The 22,191-nt window shown below is 41.7% G+C and overlaps 1 protein-coding gene across 16 annotated transcripts in view; it reads left to right on the forward strand.

The window, feature by feature from the left end:
* The window catches only part of RIMS1 (regulating synaptic membrane exocytosis 1), an 871,728-nt gene that overhangs the window by 426,947 nt on the left and 422,590 nt on the right, over positions 1–22,191 (forward strand). For 11 of the 16 annotated variants that reach the window (XM_030199020.1, XM_030199021.1, XM_030199022.1 and 8 more), the window contains 4 exons: positions 735–888; positions 3,221–3,292; positions 3,426–3,428; positions 21,096–21,249. In XM_030199020.1, coding sequence (XP_030054880.1) covers positions 735–888; positions 3,221–3,292; positions 3,426–3,428; positions 21,096–21,249 — 383 coding nt within the window. The remainder of the gene's footprint in view (positions 1–734; positions 889–3,220; positions 3,293–3,425; positions 3,429–21,095; positions 21,250–22,191) is intronic. The other 5 variants (XM_030199027.1, XM_030199028.1, XM_030199032.1 and 2 more) reach the window with 2 other exon arrangements.

Consider the following 22,191-nt stretch of genomic DNA (forward strand, 5'->3'; position numbering starts at 1 on the left):
TTCAGATGGACAACCTCTGGCAAACTAGGGGCCATCCGAGTCACAGGTAATTTAGCCAATATTTTTTAAATCTGCATTAATCAAAGAAATGGGACGATAGGACACAGAAAGGGTAGCATCCCTATTTGGCTTGCTCAGAACCGTAATACCTTCTGTTTTGGCAAGTGGTGGTATACTCACCCCCAATCTGAGAGAGTTAAAATAACGGGCAACCACGGTGCCAGAGAGTTCTCAAACAGCTTATAAAAAGAATTAGTAAAACCATCCAACTCCAGTGCCTTACCCTGGGGCAGACTCCTGATAACTGCTTCCACCTTAGAAACTGTGATCTCCTTGTCCAGTCGGAGCTAGAAATAAAATAGGGGGCTGAATGTCAGGAGTATCATTGAATAGAACAGTGGTTCCCAAACTTTCTCGGGTCATGGCACCCCTAGGCTACATATAGAATTCTCAGACAATTCCCTTTAGACATAATCTGCCCAAAGGCATTATCTACTGACTTTAAAGTTAAGAGCACAGCATTTGTAAGGTGGATCATGGGATCCACTTGAGTTAGCTTTGTACATATCTGCGCTAAAAACTGAGTTTGTGGACTGATAAATCAAGCTAAGATATGTTCATTAGTACATAAAGCTTTAAGTGACCTAACCTAGCATATATAGCATGCTGTTATACACAATTAATACTTGCTTTGAAAGATTTATCAGTTACTGTATTTGCTTTTTTTTCTGCAGATCCTTATAGAGCTGGAAACTGCACTTTTAGATGATCAACCACATTGGTATAAACTACAGACACATGATGAATCCTCACTACCTCTGCCTCAGCCATCGCCATTCATGCCACGGAGACATATCCATGGAGAAAGTTTGAACAAAAAACTACAGAGTAGGTTCTTAATCCCTTTGCTCTTTTATGTTTCAATGCTGTGCTGTAGAATATCTCTAACTACTTGACAAAAACCTCTTGGCCCCAAATTGGGCAACAGTGTCTTGTAAAAGTCTTCAGACCCTTGTGCATATTCACATTCTGTTGTCTAAAAAATACACTGCCCAATATTCAAAACAATTAAAGCAGGCAGGAAAGTCAGTGCCACTGAATATTGTCTCTGACCAACCATGTCCAAAATGGGGCGGTACAGGGGTGGAGTTAGAGAGGAGCCAGTAGTTATGTGTATGCTGATAATATACAGTGCCAGCGACTGCATTGCTAACTGGGCAGATGAGTTTCTCTTGAAACAGTAGTTCAAAGCCTGGACCAAGTCAGAATAAGTAGTTGCTTTGATATGAATTACAAAATTGCACAAAAAGTGATAGATATTCGGCACCAGCGATTATAAGCTTGAACATTTACAACATATTTCTAAGCAGTTATAGAAACTGATTAGCCTTAGGGGATTGGAAGACTTTGGACATATAGTTCCCCATATACTGACCTGCACTAAAACTTTGCTGTTACCAGGTGTTAGTTGCAAAACTTAATGTGAAGTAATTGCAATGCCTCTGTGTTAGCTCTAGGGTGTGTGAGCAGCAGCATTCCATACAGTCAATTTCATTACACCATATATTACAAGTATTGCTAATGCATTTAATGCTGCTATTGAAGTAGTATTAATCATTCTGCCTTATCTGCTTCTTTAACAGTTATAGTTTTAAGTTATAATGCATTCAAGGTACAAAATGTATTTGATATACTAACTATTAGAGAACTAACTAGGTGATTTACTTAAAATCAAATTGTCTGCCTCGTTCACACTATTCAGTTAAGACAGGAATTAGTGTATATTAGGTGTCAAGCTTCTGCGCTAACTTTAGCATGAGAATGTGTTTATATGCCCCCTAATTCTTCTGTCAACTCAATGGTTCCCAAACCTGGTCCTGGAGGCACCCCAGCCAGTCAGGTTTTTGGGATATCAATAATGAATATTCAATAGAGATATTTGTATTCAATGCCTCAGCTACATGCAAATATCTCTCATCAATATACATTGTGGATATCCCCCAAACCTGACTGGCTGGGGTGCCTCCAGGATCAGGTTTGGAAACCACTGTGTTAACTACTTTAAATGGTTTAGTAAAAGGGACCCTTAATTTGATGGCCTGTCTAAAATTTGAACCATAGCAGTAATTGGATACTTTTTAAAGGTTTCTTAAATAGCAAAACATAGAGTAAAGTCCTTAATCTTCCAGCATAGGTTCATAAATATTTTGATAGATTTCTAAATTTTTAACTGGACCCCACATCCCTAGGGTTACCATATGGCTCCAGAAAAAGGAGGACGGATTGAGCCAGCCGGGATTTACTTCCATTGCTTTCAATGGAAGTAATTGAGCCAGCCGGGTTTTACTTCCATTGCTTTCAAAGCAATGGAAGTAAAACCCGGCTGGCTCAATCCGTCGTCCTTTTTCTGGAGCCATATGGTAACCCTACACATCCCAAACTTAAGAAGTTGGGAAATAGACAGAATAATACAAAGTTCTATGTCAAGAAGACTGACTCTTTCCTATCACATTGTTTGTAACATAACTTGTCAAGTAACAGATTATTATCTGACATGAAACAACAAGCACCAGAGACAATTGCTTTGGTGCAGTAATTGATTGAGGAAAGAGTGGATTATTGGAAATGGGTAACCAAAGCCACCACTGTGAAAAGCAAAAAATCAGAAAGAAGACTATTACCGTATTGTATGCAGGTCTTTCCACTGAAGATCCACTGCTTATCTGTGCTATGAAATATGATAGCTCCCTCCTTTGAGTTTATGTCATACAAACTCCTCATGTACAATAACATCATCAGTGAAGTGAAAAAAATATCATTACCATGGAACAGTGGATCTCAAACGTGCCCTGAGTGACTGGGTGAGCACCAGTCAGTCAGATTTTCAGGATATCCACAATGCAGATTAGTCTCTTGGATATTCATTGTGAATATCCTGAAAATCTGACTGTCAGGTGTCTCCCCCCCCCCCCCCCCCGACTGGTTTGGGAACTGCTGCCATAGCACTTGTACCTGAATTGGAGACAGTGCACATTAATATGGAAAATGATCAAAACAGAACAGCAAAATTTGAGGTAAGTCGGAGAACCCTAGAGATTGATATTTCTTACCCTAGACCTAGTAAACAAACCGTTTTTGTGAGACCTCCTATTTAAAACATTGTTGTGTTTTAATAAAATTTCCAGATATATAGGTATCTGTTTGCCTTACTGTTGTGCAGGATCTCAGCGAATCAGTGATAGTGACATCTCTGATTTTGATGTTGATGATGGTATTGGAGTAGTTCCTCCAGGTGCGTGGCTGAATAGCATGGCCCTTTTTCTTTGTGCTTTTCTTCTTTAGTTCACGGCAGTTTTCTGGACTCCTGCAGGATGTTCATTTTGGAGATTCAGTGTATTGTGGAGAAAACAGTAGCCATTATTCAGTGGGTCCTTCTAAATTCCAGACCATGAAAATGGATTTTGCCTTTTATTTACTAATTCATAATGCTGTTCATATTGAGATATGAGGCTGTGTTTCTCTATTCATGTGACTACTTCACAATGCTCTGAGCTTAATAAAAAATGTAACATTATCCTTGAAGAATGCAGGCCATGATACTCAGTTCAAGAATCATCTTCTTTTTTTTTGTTATTATTATTTCTGCTTGAAACCTAAGTAGAATGTAGACCTTATTCTGACAGTGCATGGAAGTAGATGATAGAGCATGCTGCATGACAAGAACTTGAGTAATTTGCAGAAAGCATTCCTGAATTGTAATTTCAATAATCTGTACACGATATAGGAACAGAAGAGTAATTAGTAGAAATGGTACTGTTTTAAAGTTAGCCTCTTGTAGCCTATATTGGGCTAGATTAAGGAAATGGCATTCAAAAATTGTCGCTAAAAAAAATTGGCATTCTGTGCTATTCCAAAATGAACACTCAAAGATGAGCGTCCATAGAATAGCATTGAGTGCTGATATGTGTGCCAGGACTTATTCCTGCTAAAAACAGGAGTAATTACCAGCGCACAATTTGGGCATACATTCCCAGTATTCTATAAAACTGCACACAAATTTTAGAAACACTACTAACCCACCTATGGACCTCCCATGGCCACACCTCCTTTTTGGAATGCACATAATGGGATTTGGATGCACATTGTTATAGAATAGCGTGTAGCAAGATGTGCACGTGAATTTAAATTGGTGCCAATTAGCACCGTTATTGGCACTAATTGGCTCGTTAGCCAATTTAGTTAGGTGCACATCTTGGATCGGCACCCTAACATCGATGCCCAATTTTGGGTGCCAGATATAGAATCAGAAGGATTATATCTACTGCTAAAAACTCTGAAAATATTTGGTCTTATCACTTAATATAGTGAAAATCTGGAATCCTGAATTGGTGTTCTAAACCACAGAGAAGTTCTGTTGATTTTTCAATAATAGTTCAATTATTCCTATTGTTTGTGTAATTTGTTATAAAGAAAAGAGAGTTTTCATCACAATCACCCATTAACTGATAGCTATACATTTTTCTACTCTTGCTTTCTTTTTCTTTTAAACACATTTATTTAATTCAGTGGATTTACATCCTTGGAATACAAATCCAAGAAAATGCCAGGAATTATCATAATAACGTATTAAGAAAATAGAGGGATTTCATCACTATCACACCATCAACTGATTTGTATGCTGTCCTGTGAGTGCAGTTAGGTCAGTTCTTTGGCTAGTGTAACTGTGGGTGTATAAATGTTAGGTACACTGATATCAGGTTACACTAGTTTTCTGTAATGGAATCCAAGCACCAAGATGTATCATCTGGGCAGCTAAATGGACACACCCACTTAGAAAACTGCCTCTTTAGAATCACAATTTCTTTATTGTGGAGTCTAAATCTTCATAGAAATAGATTTGAAGGCAGAATTTGACAGAGACAAGAAGGCCAAATGTCTGTCAGTCCTTGGTAGATTTCTAGTGTATTTTATTTCTTTATCACCTTCTCAAAGAATGATAAAACCAAGATTGATGTCATAGTCCATTTGTGAACAAATGACCTGGTTAGAATCCAAGTTAATGTAATACAAGTTTGGAAGGTCTTATACAGTTGTCAAGAGTATGTCTCATCAAAATCAATATGTAGTTGAAAATCTGGCGTAAAAAGGATTCTGCTCCAAATCATCACAAATGTGAGCAGTTTTAGCAACTTTGAATAATTATGTTGTGTTATGCAAATCTGATGACCTCATTCATCACTCCTACCCCTAGTTCATCCTATATAATAATTCTCAGATCCAACGTTCTGACTTGCTGCCTAGGACCGTGGCTCATTCTGAGTTGGTCTGCTAGGCTCCATAGATCAGGCTGACATCACTGTAGCCATTATGATATCAACTTCAGAACCTGGGGGGGGGGGGGGGGGGGGGGGTGAAACATGCCTCACAGCTGATCCATGTCACTGGCTGGAGGGGTGAGAGGGTGGCTGGAGGGGGGAGAGAGGAGGGTCACTGGACATGTGTGGCTGCAGGGGGGCAGGGGAGAGAGGAGGTTTGCTGGACATGGTGGCTGCAGGGGGAGAGGAGGGTCGCTGGACATGGGTGGCTGCAGGGGAGCCGAGGAAAACCTTGCTAGCGCCCATTTCATTTTTGTCAGAAACGAGCCTTTTTTACTAGTTTAGAAATAAGTTAAATAGCAAAGGCCCTGATTTAAAAGCTGCCCTATCTCCTAATTCCACTCTAGTGAAGGAGAAGTCCATCTTTACAGAATAGGATCATGCTTCCCCTTAATGTTGCCTGTTTTTAATCTAAATTCTTCCTCTCTGTCCCATTGTCTTATCCAGACATTGAGACTCCACAGCTCTGCCTACCTCTTAGATCCTGCACATAGAATATGGAGCTTTTGATCCTTGGAAAATATCACCCAATAGGAATTTTGACTATTGTAAACTGGGATTCATTATTATTAATAATTTTGTTTGTGCTCATGTTCCTGTCTAGATTTTGGGTTGGTAGGCATACACCATGGGTCAAGCTGGTTTGTGGTCATCAGGTATCTATTCTAGGTTAGGCAAGATTGGAAAGCAGTATAAGAGGGGCAAGAAAAATGTTACAAAAGTATGTATGGAACACAGAATAGAGCCCAGGAGGACCCCAGAAGATAAATGTACAGATGAGAACATTTGCAATCAAGAGACTCTAAAGGTTCTATGTTCAAGATAGTAAGATGGTATGGTTAATAAGGTCAAGGGTGGCAGATAGGTTGAGAGAAACCAAGAGAACATCTGTGTCCCATGATGAGATCTACAAGGCTAATAAAAGTATATTTTGTGAAATGATTGGTATGAAAGTTGGTTTGTACTAGAAGAATACAAATTGGCACTTCAGCTGAGGTGCCCCAATGCTGTGCACTTAGCACCAATTCTGTCAGTGGCATCTTGGCATTAGCGTATGTCAGCATTGATGCACCAAGGTTTTGGTGTGCCCTCATACACCATGTCAATATCAGGCGTAAGTTGGCACACCTAAGTGTGCCAAGTGATGTGCATAATTTATAGTATTCTATAAACTATATGTTTAATTGAGAGAGACAGCCATGGCCTAAACATGCTCCTCCCATATATACATCCCCTTGCTCTTAGGTGCTATGACACTTATGCAGTGCCTTATAGAATAACTCCTAGTGCACATAGGTACAGTTAATGATGCCTTTGGTATGCCTATGTGTTGCATACCTCCAGGTGCCATTTTATAGAATTGCTGGTCTTTTTTCTAAAAGCTCAGATAATTGAGCTGCTGCAAGGTTTTCTGCAACTTCTGCCACAAATGGAAGGTTAGCGATGGGAGAGATTGAGGAGAAAATAGTCTTAGAGGGTTACAATTGCTTCTAGTCATAAGTTGGAGACTAGTGGCCACCATAGAATGTAAATAAGGCATAAGGGGATTGTGATGAAACAGTGGGTTTCTAAGCCTATGAACTGTATTATTTACTGATGACATGTATTTCTCCTAATTAGCCAGCAGATGGCAATTGTCTTAAAAAAGTGACAGTTTTCTTTTTCCCACCTAAACTGTGAGGTAATATTTTAGTCTAAGCCAGGAAGCACAGAGATAAACATCTCTGACCTGAGGCCCTGTTCACACAAGTGTTAGATAGTTTTAATATTAATTCCTGTTTGTTTTACCTGTTATTGCCTGTTAATTTTCCATCTGTTTTATATGATTCACTGTTCAAATCTTGTGACGATAAACCTATTAGTTATTGGCTCTGATGTCCTGGACTGACTAAGAATCCTGGTGGTTTGGTTGTTGGGTCTGTGACTGCTTTCTAGGAACTGTGGGACTCCTGGGAGTGTGGTCACAGTGTCCTAGAAATCACTGGGGAATAAAATGAGAGCAGGAGATTCTCCCAGAGGCAGTTGTGAAACCCAGTCTGTGGGGTGGAGGGTGCTAGTGTAGAGAACAAGCAGAAGATGCAGGCGGATCTGAGCTGTACTGGGGGCAGACCATCCAGGTGGCCGCAGGGTTAGCCCCAGGCAGGTGATAGGTGTTTCGTGACAGGGATCAAGGACCTCTTTGAGAAAACAGGCAAGCAGTAGATCTGTAGAAGAAGAAGAAGACTTCAAGGCAGCTGTAGTTTTAGAGACTTCAGGTATGGTGGGAATATTGAATTGTGAGAGTGAACTATGAGGGGTCTGATTAGAAAGGTTGGGAGGCACAGTAGTTGATGAAGCAAGAGACATTGGACCAGCACAAACAGGATAAGAGGTGAAAGTACCTCATAGTGTCAGCTTTGTGAGTCCCTGTGCCGAGCAGTGATCCTGGGTATGAGGACTTCGGCTCCAGATTCTGCTTGGCAGCCGTGCAACCCCGAAGTTCACTTGTGGTGACTGCTGTTTCCCGGAAGTTGAGCCCTCAGGTGCGGGCAGCTGATAGGACTTACACAAAAAGACAAGAGGCAGGGGCCATGGGCCACAGGCAGGTAGAAGATGGGAGAGTAAACCAGGCTTGGGTAACATGTTACAGGCAGGCAGCAGACAAGAGAATAGACTGGGTCCAAGCAGTGTCGTATGGGCTGGCAGCAGAAAAGAGAGTAGTCCAGGTATAGGCAAGGTCTCACAGGCAGGCAGCAGACAAGAGAGTAGACTCGGTCCAAGCAGCGTCGTAAGGGCAGGCAGCAGACAAGAGAGTAATCCAGGTATAAGCAAGGTCTCACAGGCAGGCAGCAGAAAAGAGAGTAGACCGGGTCCAAGCAGCGTCGTAAAGGCATGCAGCAGACAAAAGAGTAATCCAGGTATAAGCAAGGTCTTACAGGCAGGCAGCAGACAAGAGAGCAATCCAGGGACAAGCAAGGTCTCACACCAGAAATACAAGCAAGACGGCAGTAAAGAGAACGCTTACTGGGTCGAAGCCGAAGCAACGAGGGAGAGGGAAGGTTCCTAGAAATAGTATAAGCATCTGACGTCAGGACCGCGGGGGAGCGCCGGATCACACTGGGAAGGAGAGCAGCGTCGTGCAGGGGCGTTAACAATGGGATGTCCCAGGCAAGCATCTGACGTCAGCAGGCCACGAGGGAGCACCGAATCGCTATGGTGGCGCGCATCCTCGTGCCGCCGAAGGGCCCAACTGGGACTGATATGAGGGATGTGATATGAGGGATGTGAAGGTGAGGAACATGACAGTACCCTCCCCGGAAGACCCCCCCCCCCTCCATCTTGGTTCAGGTTTAGATGGATAGCGGGTATGGAATTCTCAGATCAGTTCTGGAGCATGGACGTTAGAGGCTGGTTCCCAGGAATTATCTTCCGGGCCAAAGTGTTTCCATGATAGCAAGTAGAAAAGCCGTCCCTCTCGGCATTTGGAGTCCAGGATCTCCTCAACTTTGAACTCAGGGTCTGGTTCGGTATCAGGCACGATAATCTTCTTTGGTTCTGGATGCCATTTCAGGACAAGAACAGCTTTAGTAAGGACACATGAAAAGCGTAATGGACCTTGAGATTAACGGGTAATTGGAGGCGGTAGGAGACTGCCCCCACTCGGGATTGTACTGCGAAAGGTCCAATGTACCAGGGAGCAAACTTGAAAGAGGGTAAACGGAGCCTCAAGTACTTGGTACTAAGCCAAACTTTCTGTCCCGATTGAAATTTCGGCGCAGCCCGTCTCTTTCGATCAGCTAAAAGCTTATACTTAGAAGCAGCTTGTTGTAGATGATATTAGACTTTACTCCAAATTTCCCGGATATCTGTGATAGTCCATTGAAGCTGTGGTGAGGTTTGGGTCAGAGGAAATGGAGGAGGCAGTCAAGGATGACGTCAGTACACTGTAAAGAATGGGGAAGTCCACGAGGCGGAGTGGAAGCCGTTGTTATAAGCAAATTCTGCCCAGGGGAGCAATGTAGACCAGTCATCCTGCCGGTGATTCGTGTACATACGCAGAAAAGTCTTGAGTGTTTGATTGACCCGCTCTACCATCCCATTGGTCTGCGGATGATATGCGGAGGAAAAATGAGTAGTGACACAAGAGCAGAACATAGCGCTCTCCAGAACCTGGATGTAAATTGGGATCCTCGGTCACTTATGATCCGCAGGGGTAGACCACGCAAATGGAATTCATGCTGAATGAACTTCTTGGCAAGAGTAGCAGCTGAAGGAAGGGATTGCATGGGGACGAAGTGACCCATATGGGAAAACTGGTCCACTACCACCCAAATGACGAGGCATATTTTCAAAGCACTTAGCCTCCCAAAGTTCCATAGAAACCTATGGAACTTAGCCTCCCAAAGTGCTTTGAAAATATGCCTCCATGTGACCCTGGGACGGTGGTAAGTCGGTAACAAAGTCCATGGATATCTCTTGCCAAGGAAGCTGTGGAACTGGTAATGGCTGTAAACATCCCCATGGCTTGTCAGGAGAGGATTTGTTTCGGGCACAGATGGGACAGTTGGAAACAAAATGCAAAATATCCTGAGCCATGTGTGGCCACCTATAGTACTGGGAGATTAAATGATAAGTTTTGCAGAAGCCAGAGTGATCAGCAAACGTGGAAGAGTGTCCCCTTTTGAGAACTTTTTTTCAGGCCTGGGGTGGAACGGAGGTCTTAGAAGTCGCCGAAGTTACAGTTGCAGAGGTGATACAGGCCAGGTTTAACATAAGGTAGAATTCCTCGGGCTCTTCGGAAGGATTAAAGGTCCTGGAGAGAGCATCTGCTTAGGGGAAAGAAAGCCAGCAGATCAATGTCACAACAAAAAAGATTTTATTGAAGATACCGTGTATGAACAAATCGCCCGACACAGGCCGTGTTTCGCCCACCTAGGGCTGCGTCAGGGGCTACAATGAACAAATATATAATAATTATCATAGATCTTAATAAATAAAATATAACACACATACGAACATAATATATCAAATATATGAATTGACAAAAAACAATTAATAAAATATGGAATATTACTAGGTATACATAGAGAGTATACTAGAATAATTACATGAATAAACGTATCGATACGCACTGTCCAATATAAATAATATATATATATATACATGTACATAAAAGAGCATATATAAGAAAATATATATATAAAAGAAATATATATAATGCAACAATTGTATGACAGTGCATATAAACATATATATAAAAGCATAATGACAAACAATTATCAGTGCCCTTAAAGGCTGACAGAAGCACAATGAAATATTAATACAGCATCAGAGGAGAATTAAACCACCACGTTGCCAGTAAACTTCCTGCTATACTACTTCAAGTGATTGTATGTAAAAACAGAGATGATTACAACATTAAAGCAGGGACCACAAAAAGTGTGGATATCAACATCTCTAAAAAGCAAAACTGCTACAGTCTGAAGATTAAAAACAAAAGTGCAATACTGCTTCAGACTGTAGCAGTTTTGCTTTTTAGAGATGTTGATATCCACACTTTTTGTGGTCCCTGCTTTAATGTTGTAATCATCTCTGTTTTGCTTTTATATATATGTTAGATGCATACTGTGCCAAGGGAGAGGAATGTGCCTTGCACATGCGCACAAGAGGTTTGTGGTAAGCAAAGCCAGGGCTGTGCCGATACGGTATGCGGGGTAAGCACCGCAGGGAGGGCGCCGACCTCTGGAGGGCGCCACTGCGGTGCTTACCCTCGCCGCTTACCCTCGCTCCGCGCCGCCGAGGCCTTTAAACCTTTTACCTCCGAGGCTCGACGGTCGCAGCAGCGTCAGTGAAAGCACTGCCGATGTCTCCCTTCCCTTCGCGCTCGTTGGTTCTCTCAGTGTCCTGCCTTCTTCTGACACCAAGGGCGCGGAGCTGAGGTAAGGGAAGGGCATGGATGGGAGGGCAAGGCCCAGGGAGAGGACAAATTGCTGGAAATGGAGGGGAGGGGAAAGAGGAAGATTGCTGGCTATGGATGGAGGAGGGAAGGGCAGAGAGGGACAAGGATGGACATGGATGGGAGGACAGGGCCCAGGAAGAGGAGAAATTGCTGGAAATGGAGGGGAGGGGAGAGAGGAGAATTGCTGGCTATGGATGGAGGAGGGAAGGGCAGAGAGGGACAAGGATGGGCATGGATGGACATGGATGGGAGGGCAGGACCCAGGGAGAGAGGAGAAATTGCTGGAAATGGATATAGAGCAAGAAATGAAGAAGAAAGGAGGAAAGTAAAGAAATAAATGGAAAGGAAGCCCTGGAAACGGAGTTAAGAGGACAGATAGCAGCAGAATCAGATACTGGCCAGCATGATCGAAAAAAGAAAGTCACCAGAAAACAAAGGTAGAAAAAATCATTTTAATTTCATTTTAGCGTTTGGAATATGTCCACTTTGAGAATTTACATCTGCTATCTTATTTTGCAATGTATAGCAATTTGTTTCTAAGAATATTGCTGACAATTCCTGTCAGTGTGGCAAGTGGTGAGCGATCATTTTCACGGTTAAAAATCATAAAAAATTATTTGTGATCTATTTGTTGAGCAATCCCACAAAGATGCACTCCATCTTTCAGCTCCTATTTCCTTTGCATCTTGTGCCACACGGGGGGGGGGGGGGGGGGGGGGGGGGGCGCCAACTGATAATCTGCAGGGGGGCGCCAGAGACCCTAGGCACGGCCCTGAGCAAAGCTCTTGTGCGCATGCCCATTCAAACCCTAAAATACAGACACACATCAGTGCTGTTCTTCTGCTCTTTAAATATAAAGATTTTCAATGTTATTTTTGCTTGAAAATCTTATATTTAAGCGCACAAAACAGGCTCTAATGTGTGCTTCCACTTTAAGTTTTGCTCAGACTCCCACACATTTGTTCCTCACCACTGGCACTCAAATGCTTGCGCGGGTTTCTTTCCTCTTTCAAATAAAAAGAGCAGGTTTTAAAAGGAAAATCATGAGAAATTCAACGCAACCTAAGAGCTGGTGGTAGGTTTCCAGCGTTAGGGCAGGGTTTTATGAGCGCTGTTTCTCTGAGCATTCGGAAGGAATAACTACTGACCTCATTTACATCCATCTGCCTACATTTAAATGCAATTTGCATAATCTTTGGTGCACATATTACTGTGCTAGAGCCTTCTGAGCATTCTGCACACATTAACACTTGTGTTAGTCCAGCGCTAATCGCCTCTAGCTCCGGCATTAGGTTTTGAGCATCTGCACATGAGTCCTTTGTTCTGCCTATTTGACTGTGAGGACACTTTCTCATTCACAGACTTCTTGACTTCGCACATTCTTGTCACATAGAATGCAGGCAGTTCACTGACTAATTTTTCTTCAAGCTATAAAAATAAGCAAACTTCACTGTTAATTAGATTAAAAGTACTGTTGTTTTAAGGTGCAAATTACAAAAGGGTATATTTTTACATGTCTTTGCAAGGGCTATAAATCTATGCTTTTATACTTAATGAGAGTTACTTTGAGAGAAGAGACATTTTAGTTCTAAACTATAGCGTCATGTCCACACTAAACTTTTTGGAGGTAATTCTATAAATTTCAGTACCAAGAACACATGTAAATGATCAGAATACTTGCATGTGTGTGGGTATGTTTACACATATGCACCTGTAAATGTTAATATTCTAGCTATACACTATTAAATAAAAAGGCATCTAAATGCAATGGCTTGTAGTTTGAAGATGGGTGTACACATGGGTTGAGTTTGGGCAGGGTGTACGGTTACACACACAAATCGTAGAATGCCTTAATTTACAACAGCTCTATAGCTGAAATAGGTGCTTGCACCTAAATTATACCCTTGGGTATGTCTGGCTGTGGTAGTATTCTTAAAGGAAATTAAGTGCCTACTTTTCTTTATAGAATACAGTCTAGATGGGTGTCCTTTAGGTATCTAAATATAGGTGTCCTTTACAGAATTACCTCCATCCCCTTAATTCTATCAACTCAGACTCTCATTTTTATGCTTAGCAAGCAAAGTTGCATGCACAAGTTATGTGGCAGTTATGTGTATAACCAACAGAAAGCGAAGAAAGGAAATAACAAAACCAGATACCAAGAAAACAGGCAACTAATAAAAATTAACACATCTACGCCCCATATTGAACCCTACCAATCAATCCAACTGTGGTATATAAATGCCAGATCAGTAGTAAATAAAACAGAGATTATAACAGACTGGATCACTACAAACAATCTTGACCTCCTATTCATCACTGAAACCTGGACCTTAAAGACCCCATAATCTTAGATCTATGCCCACCAGGATACAAAATTACCCAATGGACAAGAAACGGATAAAAGAGGAGGTGGAATAGCCATAATATATAAATCCAAATTCACCATCACAACCACAGCTGAATCCATTATACCACAACTTAAAATCGCTTCGGTAAGAATCAATCACCCAAACCTGCAGGAACACCTTAACGTAATCCTACTCTATAGACCTCCAGGCAACTGGCAAGACTCACAAACACACTTCATGGACTTCATTTCAAACACTTGTGTCTCTGCCTCAAACCTTATCATAATAGGAGATATCAACCTGCACCTTGAAGATCCTGCCTTAACAAGCACCCAAAAATGCGAAGAGTTTCTACAACTATGGGACCTTCACATACCAGATACACAACCAACTCACAACAAAGGACACACACTAGACATTATCACACACAAATTTGATCCAGATTCAAACCTTACACTAACAGATACAAGTTGGACACCCGCACCGTGGTCAGACCACTATAAAGCACACATCTCCCTTCAATGGCGAATGAAAAACACAATTATTAAACAAGAACAAAAAACCTACACCACGAGAGGAAAAATAGACCCAGTAATATTCTGGCAATAGATCTACCACAACGGATGGACAACAAAGACAGACACAAACCAATTCCTCCTTGATTGGGATGAAAGATGTAGATCAATATTAGACAACATCGCCCCAATTCAAACCAGAACCTCACACAGGAAGAAATCAACACCAACTGCGCTTGCTAAAGTCTCCAATGACCTATTACTGGCTAAATCCAGAGGTCTCTATTCCATCCTCATTCTTCTTGATCTTTCCGCTGCTTTTGACACTGTCGATTACAGCATACTCCTCTATACCCTGTCCTCACTTGGATTCCAGGGCTCTGTCCTTTCCTGGTTCTCTTCCTACCTCTCCCTCCGCACCTTCAGTGTTCACTCTGGTGGATCCTCTTTTACTTCTATCCCTCTGCCTGTCGGCGTACCTCAGGGTTCTGTTCTTGGTCCCCTCCTCTTTTCTATCTACACTTCTTCCCTTGGTTCATTAATCTCATCCCATGGCTTCTCCTACCATCTCTATGCCGATGACTCCCAAATCTACCTTTCTACCCCTGATATCTCTCCTTGCATCCAAACCAAAGTTTCAGCGTGCTTGTCTGACATTGCTGTCTGGATGTTGCGTACGCCTTGTAGCGCTATAGAAATGCTAAATAGTAGTAGTAGATGTCTCAATGCCACCTGAAATTAAACATGACCAAAACCGAGCTTCTCATTTTTCCCCCCAAACCCACCTCCCCACTCCCCCCATTTTCTATTTCTGTTGATGGCTCTATCATTCTCCCTATCTCCTCAGCTCGAAACCTTGGGGTCATCTTTGACTCTTCTCTCTCCTTCTCTGCTCATATCCAGCAGATCGCCAAGACCTGTCGTTTCTTTCTTTACAACATCCGTAAAATCCGCCCCTTTCTTTCCGAGCACTCTACCAAAACCCTCATCCACACCCTTGTCACCTCTCGTTTAGACTACTGCAATCTGCTTCTTGCTGGCCTCCCACTTAGTCACCTCTCCCCTCTCCAATCCTGTTCAAAACTCTGCTGCCCGTCTCGTCTTCCGCCAGGGTTGCTTTACTCATACTACCCCTCTCCTCAAGTCGCTTCACTGGCTCCCTATTCGTTTTCACATCCTGTTCAAACTTCTTCTACTAACCTATAAATGTACTCACTCTGCTGCTCCCCAGTATCTCTCCACACTCATCCTTCCCTACACCCCTTCCCGTGCACTCCGCTCCATGGATAAATCCTTCTTATCTGTTCCCTTCTCCACTACTGCCAAATCCAGGCTTCGCGCCTTCTGTCTTGCTGCACCCTACGCCTGGAATAAACTTTTTGAGCCCCTACGTCTTGCCCCATCCTTGGCCACCTTTAAATCTAGACTGAAAGCCCACCTCTTAACATTGCTTTTGACTCATAACCACTTGTAACCACTCGCCTCCACCTACCCTCCTCTCCTCCTTCCTGTACACATTAATTGATTTGATTTGCTTACTTTATTTTTTGTCTATTAGATTGTAAGCTCTTTGAGCAGGGACTGTCTTTCTTCTATGTTTGTGCAGCGCTGCATATGCCTTGTAGCGCTATAGAAATGCTAAATAGTGGTAGTAGTAGTAATACCCAAAGCCGCAAAGAAGAGTGCCCGTGAACTAACCAACTACAGGCCAGTAGCATCCATCCCCTTAATAACCAAACTAACAGAAGGGATGGTAACCAAACAACTCACAAACCATTTAGACAAATTCCGATCTAATCACAGTATGGAAACGGTACTAGTTACGCTCATGAATAAATTTAAACAAACGATTGCAACTGGCAAGAACATACTACTTCTACAATTTGATATATCTAGCGCCTTCGACATGGTTGACCATGGAATACTACTACACATCCTCGAGTACTTTGGAATTGGAGGCAACGTTCTCAACTGGTTCAAGGGGTTCCTAACCACACGATCATACCAAGTGACAGCTAATTCGACTACATCAGCTACATGTATACCTGAAGTTCCACAGGGATCCCCCCTCTCACTGACTTTATTCAATTTAATTATGATACCACTGGCGAAACTACTATCAAACCAAAACCTTAACCCGTACATATACGCAGACTACATCCCATTTAAACAAGACTTAAAGGAAATTTCCAATGATATCAACCAAAGCCTACATATCATGCACACATGGGCGGACGCTTTTCAGCTGAAACTCAATGCAGAAAAAACCCAATGCCTAATACTCACCTCGCAACATAACATGAACAAATTCAACACCATTAACACACCAAAACTGAATCTTCCAATTTCGGACACCCTAAAAATTATTGGAGTTACCATTGACCGACACCTAACACTTGAGAGCCACGCGAAAAACACAACCAAGAAGATGTTCCATTCAATGTGGAAATTAAAAAGAGTAAGACCTTTCTTCCCAAGGGCCATCTTCCGCAACCTGGTACAATCAATGGTACTCAGCCATCTAGATTACTGCAATGCACTCTACGCTGGCTGTAAAGAGCAAATAATCAAGAAACTTCAAACAGCTCAGAACACTGCAGCTAGACTCATATTCGGTAAAGCAAAATATGAAAGTGCTAAACCCCTGAGAGAAAAACTACACTGGCTCCCACTCAAAGAACGGATAACGTTCAAGGTATGCACCCTAGTTCACAAAATCATCCACGGAGACGCCCCAGCATACATGTCAGACCTGATAGACCTACCACCCAGGAATGCTAAAAAGTCATCCCACACATTCCTTAATCTTCACTTCCCCAACTGTAAAGGCCTAAAATACAAACTAACGCATGCGTCAACCTTCTCCTACCTGAGCACACAATTCTGGAACTTGCTGCCGCGCAACTTAAAAACGATCTATGAACGAACTAACTTCTGCAAACTACTGAAGACACATCTCTTCAACAAGGCATACCACAAAGATCAACAAATATGAACTCTTAAACGTACATCCAGAATTGCCTTACAACATTTGCTTGTTAAACTACCATCATGTTCTTAGTTATCACGTTACTCTAGATCTTCTGTAATACTAAATGTATACTTTCTTTCATCTTTCCACTATTCATGATGTATTGTAAGCCACATTGAGCCTGCAAAGAGGTGGGAAAATGTGGGATACAAATGCAATAAATAAATAAAAAAATAATAATAATGTATTAATGAGCTGTTAATTGATAATGAGAAATAGTTGGCTATAATTGCTGCTTGTTGTTGCTAATTAGCAGTTACATGTGTAACTGCCAGTGATATTCTAGAAAATATGCATGCAAAATCCATAGCATGCAACTGCAAGGGGGGTTTGGACTTGGAAGGGGCATGGGTGGGTTGGAGGGACTTGCCTAGCGCTTACACACATGGGTTCTAGAATACTAGCAGTTACAGTGGGGGAAATAAGTATTTGATCCCTTGCTGATTTTGTAAGTTTGCCCACTGACAAAGACATGAGCAGCCCATAATTGAAGGGTAGGTTATTGGTAACAGTGAGAGATAGCACATCACAAATTAAATCCGGAAAATCACATTGTGGAAAGTATATGAATTTATTTGCATTCTGCAGAGGGAAATAAGTATTTGATCCCCCACCAACCAGTAAGAGATCTGGCCCCTACAGACCAGGTAGATGCTCCAAATCAACTCGTTACCTGCATGACAGACAGCTGTCGGCAATGGTCACCTGTATGAAAGACACCTGTCCACAGACTCAGTGAATCAGTCAGACTCTAACCTCTACAAAATGGCCAAGAGCAAGGAGCTGTCTAAGGATGTCAGGGACAAGATCATACACCTGCACAAGGCTGGAATGGGCTACAAAACCATCAGTAAGACGCTGGGCGAGAAGGAGACAACTGTTGGTGCCATAGTAAGAAAATGGAAGAAGTACAAAATGACTGTCAATCGACAAAGATCTGGGGCTCCACGCAAAATCTCACCTCGTGGGGTATCCTTGATCATGAGGAAGGTTAGAAATCAGCCTACAACTACAAGGGGGGAACTTGTCAATGATCTCAAGGCAGCTGGGACCACTGTCACCACGAAAACCATTGGTAACACATTACGACATAACAGATTGCAATCCTGCAGTGCCCGCAAGGTCCCCCTGCTCCGGAAGGCACATGTGACGGCCCGTCTGAAGTTTGCCAGTGAACACCTGGATGATGCCGAGAGTGATTGGGAGAAGGTGCTGTGGTCAGATGAGACAAAAATTGAGCTCTTTGGCATGAACTCAACTCGCCGTGTTTGGAGGAAGAGAAATGCTGCCTATGACCCAAAGAACACCGTCCCCACTGTCAAGCATGGAGGTGGAAATGTTATGTTTTGGGGGTGTTTCTCTGCTAAGGGCACAGGACTACTTCACCGCATCAATGGGAGAATGGATGGGGCCATGTACCGTACAATTCTGAGTGACAACCTCCTTCCCTCCGCCAGGGCCTTAAAAATGGGTTGTGGCTGGGTCTTCCAGCACGACAATGACCCAAAACATACAGCCAAGGCAACAAAGGAGTGGCTCAGGAAGAAGCACATTAGGGTCATGGAGTGGTCTAGCCAGTCACCAGACCTTAATCCCATTGAAAACTTATGGAGGGAGCTGAAGCTGCGAGTTGCCAAGCGACAGCCCAGAACTCTTAATGATTTAGAGATGATCTGCAAAGAGGAGTGGACCAAAATTCCTCCTGACATGTGTGCAAACCTCATCATCAACTACAGAAGACGTCTGACCGCTGTGCTTGCCAACAAGGGTTTTGCCACCAAGTATTAGGTCTTGTTTGCCAGAGGGATTAAATACTTATTTCCCTCTGCAGAATGCAAATAAATTCATATACTTTCCACAATGTGATTTTCCGGATTTAATTTGTGATGTGCTATCTCTCACTGTTACCAATAACCTACCCTTCAATTATGGGCTGCTCATGTCTTTGTCAGTGGGCAAACTTACAAAATCAGCAAGGGATCAAATACTTATTTCCCCCACTGTATGGGCTATATTCTGTATATGGTGCCTGAAAATTCCATACAGAAAAAATAATATTTCTAGGCATATTCTCTAAAGTGCCCCTAAATTTTATAAAATAGGCTTAAAGTTCCGCACGGTATATAGAATAACCCGAGCGCCTCTCCACGTGACCAAGTTTAGTTGTGGCTGTTTACGCCATGTTTTACTTGGCGTAAATCCTGATGCCTAAATTAAGTGCAGAGCGGGTGTATTCTATAGCATTACATATAGATTTTGGAAATGCCCATGCCCCGCCCCTTTTCAACTATGTGATTTAGAATTTAGGTGCACCACATTACGTAATACGCTTAGCGAGGTGCACCATGTTACATAATACGCTTAGCGAGTTGTGCGTGCATGCCTTAATGCCAATTAGTGCTGATAATTGCTTGTTAACATCCAGTTGACAGCACTGATTAGCTAGTTAACCAATTAAGTTACGGGCATTGTTATAGAATACACTTCAATTTCCCCACGGAAATTAAGGCTCGATATATAGAATCCGGCAGTATGTGCCTATCTGCCTAAATTTAGGCACAAGCATTTACACTAGCCATTGAGCTAATAATGTAAGTGCTCATGCCTAAAGTTAGGTGTGTAACTGCTGACTTATGTTAGTATTCTATAAATGCAGTTGCATCCACACCAAGAGTTTGCTACCTGGGCCTCACTCTAGTGTTCAGTCTTCCTTAGTTTAATTATATATTGACTGAAAAAATATTTAATAGAACTTGTTTTAAATCTACTGTTTATTTTCATAGAGGTGCCCCCTAGTGGTAAAGCTATTTAAATGTGTAAATAGTCATTCCTATTTAACTTATGCCACACCACTTATGATGCTATGAACTTCAATTATGTCTCTTCCCATGTTCAGATATCAATATGAATAATTTTTTGTTTGCCATATGCTTATCCCTATTGGTATAATATGTAGGAATGCTTGCAGGATACAGTGCTCAGGAAATGTGGTTTTCAGCTAGGTATATGAAACACAAACTGATCAAAATTCTATACATCACTCTTTTAATAATTTGTCGTAATCATGCCACAGTAGTTCACATTTAATTCTGCATTTCCCTCATGGTACATTATATTTACCTTCTTATTTGTTCAGCTAACCCAACAGGTAAGCATGAATTCATGTATATGTTATAAGGTTTCCATATTGTTTATGCACTATCCCGAAAACTAAATTATATATGGGGCATATGTAGCAAATATTTTACCCATGACATAAAATAGGAGATACTGTTGAGTGCATCTGACCCTATATATAAACATTTTGAGGTCGATATTCAAAGGGTTTATGCTTCCAAGGTTCCTTGCAAGTTAGGCTCCTAAATTGGCCTCTTAGAAAACTTACTACGGTTGCATGCTGAAATTTATGCACAAAATTTCATTCAACCCCTGCATGTAAGAACCTTAAAAGTGGGTGGCAACAGCGTGATATTTAAGGGTGGTGTTATAGATGGAGTAGTTTGGGGAAGTAGGAGCAGCTTGTGGGGTAGTGGGGCAGTTTGAGGTTTTGGAAAGAATAAAAACATAAAAATGATATACATCTAGGAAAATGCAGGGCAAGTCTAAATTTAGTGTAACTCTTAAGCTCCTAAATTTAGGTGAATTTTCAGCAGAAAACAGTCTCCTATGTGTGACTGAATATAGGAGACAAATTTAGGAGCTCCATGTTTCTTGAATATTATGCCCTTTATATTTTGCATGATACTTTTGAATCTAAAAAACAAGATAATGATTTCCTAATATATTTTCAGAATCATTTACATTGATACTTTTATAATTGCCTATTTTTGGAAGATAAATTTCATTGTCTAACAAGTAGTTGTGGAATTGTTTTTTCAAATCTAGGTTCTAGAACAAATGCCAGAGAAAGTAGATCCACAACATTAACTGTGCCAGAACAGCAAAGAACAACACATCATCGTTCACGATCTGTATCTCCTCACCGTGGCGACGATCAGGGCAGGACCCGTTCACGTTTACCAAATGTGCCATTACAAAGGTAGTATGTATTTTCTGCATTGCCAGTTAACAACAGTTTTGACATATGTGCATTGAATTAAATTATCAAAGGGTATGATTGCTATATTTTATATTGTTCTTGGGGTCAATATCTCCAAATTGACTAGTTTTGCATATACCATGACAGTAATGAATCTTGTTCCTATGCCAGGATAGATGACCTCAATATATCAAATTTACTGCCAACACTTGCTGTTGTACTTGCATCATGCAAAATCGAGCTTCTTTCTAGACTTCATTGCATGGAACATATATAAGCAACCTGTCAACAACTGCTTGGAAATTCCCTTTAAACAAGCCCGTGACACATAGTATGATGGGCAAATATTTCATCATTATCTCAGCCACATTTGCTTGATCTCTGACTACATTGCTTGGTACTTGAGGATCTTCTCCCACACTACTTGATGGATAGAATAATAACTTTGGATTAAGACCTCTATTATCAATACAATTCTCGTATTTTTGTTCTTTCCAACCCTCAAACTGCTCCCATTTCCCAAAACTACCTACACTTCCCAATTTGCCACCATCCCCTACTATCCTACACACAAATAATACATGCAGAGCACACACACAGAATACACAACTGAGACACACACACATACACATATGGATTGCAAATAATTCTGAAGTTTTGAGGTATTGCATTTCAAATTATTCAGATATGTATTTCATTTTCTTTGTTGCTATTTTCATTGTGAAATTTTCTGAAGAATTGTACTGGTTTTTATTTAAATTGGTTTCTATGTGTACTGCCAACTAGTATCTGTTGCCATTAGCAGAGCTAGATTAAGGCACTGGTAAACCAGGAATATATCCAAAGTTAAGAGGCACCCCGTTAAATGTAGACAGGATTCAGGTTAGGATTAGCAAATCTCACATGTTTTTCAGCATTCTATTGATTTTTACATTCATGTCC

Source organism: Microcaecilia unicolor, chromosome 3 (assembly GCF_901765095.1).
Source record: "Microcaecilia unicolor chromosome 3, aMicUni1.1, whole genome shotgun sequence".
NCBI lineage: Eukaryota > Metazoa > Chordata > Amphibia > Gymnophiona > Siphonopidae > Microcaecilia > Microcaecilia unicolor.